A 2,540-nucleotide genomic window follows, 5' to 3' on the forward strand; every position below is an offset into this window, starting at 1 on the left:
TTATATTAATTCACAGTAACTTTATATTAATTCACAGTAACCATTAGAAATAACACTGAAAGTCTGAACATGCTAATTAATGCAAATACTACAACCAAAAAAAAAAAGAAAACCAGTAAAACCTCTGTAAATCCATGAGTGTTTGCACTGAAATGCAGCTGCAGGTGGTTGTTTCCAGCTGCCTTCATCACCATCATCACCATCATCATCATCATCATCATCACAGGGTTCAGATGAAGAAAAGGTTTTAGAGACTTCATGAATCTTCCCTGGTCTCAGAAGGAGGGACGGCTCCATCGTTTGGTTTTAAACTAAAAGAAAAACAGTGAATATTTAACATTTATCTGTACAAATATAAATACAGCTCATCTCCCACTAAGTTAATAAGCATTAGTGGTACTGGCAGTAAAATGTAGAATTCACAACAGTTTTTATTTTCTCAAACACATTGATTTGGTGTGAAAAGAAAGCAGTGATGTTCCTCAGCTGTTCACAGGATCCAGTGATTTAAACCAGATAAATGTAGAGATTTGTTGAGTAACATGTACTGGACTTTAAGTTTTATTTAGTTGTAAACAAAGTATTCAGCAGGTAGAAGCTGAGCTGTTTTCAATCATTACAGCACTGAGCTCCTCTGCTTTCAAACGTTTTTTATTTGATATTTAACAATGATTGTCTGTACCTTATAATAAAACTACAGTCTGACTTTACACATGCTGAAGTCAGACAAGATTTCTTGTTAAAAAGTTTAAAAATACAGCTATAAACAGTTAAAGTATGACCTTACCTTGGCTGTAGACAAAAAACAGGACATGTCCAGTTTACATTGATAAAAACTGATTTCCTTTGATTTTCAGGGCTTTTTTCTTATATTTCTGATAATAATCATAATCTGTCCAGTTTCTTTCACGTGCTGTGTTTTCTACCCTGATCTTACCTGCGTCTCAGCTGTAGGTCGGTTCAGACAGTTCGGGTCGGTCCGGTCCGGTAGTTCGAGCAGCTCACAGAATCATGTGCAGGAAATGTGAGATCACACAATAAATCCAGTGATAAATGTAGAAATCAGGACAAACAAATCCATTCTGTGGTAAACGAGTCTACACAGATGAAACTGCATCGATTTGTTTATGAAACTTTAAATTTCAAAATAAAATGCACCTGTTTTATGTGTGTAATATATGCACCATATAACCCTAACCTTAACTCATATGTTGCACGCTGCATGTTTCCATCAGATGTCCAAACAGAATGATACATTTTGACAGCATTTATGAATAAATATTTATGTAAATTCATTAATATAACAAGAGATTCAACAAAACTGATCTGCTTAGAGTTAATTACTGTGAAAATCCAGAAGTTGTGCTCGTTCCTTTTCCTGTTGGTGCTTCATGATGTTTGTAGCCTGACTGGAGCAGCTCCAGGGTCTGGACAAACCAGTGGACGAGTGCAGCCTCACATCTGTATATAAACACATCCACGAGGTGCTGAAGAGCAGACCAAGGCGTCCTAAAGACACCCTGACGCCCCTCTGGCTAAATACCTGCCAGAACACCTCACCAGGGAGGAGTCCAGGAGGCATCCTAACCAGATGAACCACCTCAACTGGCTCCTCTGGACGTGGAGGAGCAGCGGCTCTACTCTAAGTCCCTCCTGGATGACTGAGCTTCTCAGCCTATCTCTAAGGGAGAGCCCAGACACCCTGCAGAAGAAACTCATTTCAGCTGCTTGGATCTGTGATCTCCTTCTTTGGGTTAGGGATCAGTTAGGTCGTTATCACAGTCAGACCTCAGTCTGTGTGTCTGGGAGGACCCAGTACCACAGGAGGCAGTGGGAGGTACCAGGAGAACCAGACCAGGTAGATCATTCTGTGGAAGGTCTCACAGGAACCATCTGCTCCTGACCGGGAGGAACAATCAAACAACCAGAGCCATCAGCATGGTGGGGTTAAGACCCTCACTTGGTAGAAGTCATAAGACCTTCTGGAACCAAAAACTCAACCTTTTCTGTAGATAAACTTTTTTTTGTTTATTCTTAGGTTGATGAGAAAAAATGGGACTTTACCCAGCGACCAACAGAGGAGGAGTTTCAGAAAAGGAAAAAGAGAAACTCTGATACCCAGAGGCACCTGGACAAGACCCGCCTCCTGCAGCAGAAGAGCCAATCAAATGTGTCTCTGCTGGCAAAGATCTTTAACTCCACCCACTCAGAGTAACAGTTGACACATGTTTTACTACATGAAGTAATCTGAATGTCACTGTTCTCTAACCAACAGGGACACAATGACAAAAGACTGGAGTCAGCAAGGATTTCATTAGCTGCTGTGATTAATTGAAGTTGTAATAAAGATTATTGTACTTTAATCTGTTGTTTTTTATGATTACTTGAGTTCAGCAGTTTATAAAAGAAATTATCCATCCATCCATCCATCCATCCATCCATCCATGGATGGATGGATGGATGGATGGATGGATGGATGGATGGATGGATGGATGGATGGATGGATGGATGGATGGATGGATGGATGGATGGATGGATGG

General features: G+C 40.4%; 1 protein-coding gene across 1 annotated transcript in view; it reads left to right on the plus strand.

The window, feature by feature from the left end:
* Positions 1–2,363, plus strand: part of abt1 (activator of basal transcription 1) — a gene marked incomplete at its 5' end in the record, with an annotated part of 10,089 nt that extends 7,726 nt beyond the window's left edge. The window contains 1 exon segment of the mRNA XM_014000006.1: positions 2,039–2,363. Coding sequence (XP_013855460.1) covers positions 2,039–2,215 — 177 coding nt within the window.
* Positions 2,364–2,540: the final 177 nt, after the last annotated feature.

The sequence above is a fragment of the Austrofundulus limnaeus genome, unplaced genomic scaffold, assembly GCF_001266775.1.
Source record: "Austrofundulus limnaeus strain Quisiro unplaced genomic scaffold, Austrofundulus_limnaeus-1.0 Scaffold2630, whole genome shotgun sequence".
Taxonomy (NCBI): Eukaryota; Metazoa; Chordata; class Actinopteri; order Cyprinodontiformes; family Rivulidae; genus Austrofundulus; species Austrofundulus limnaeus.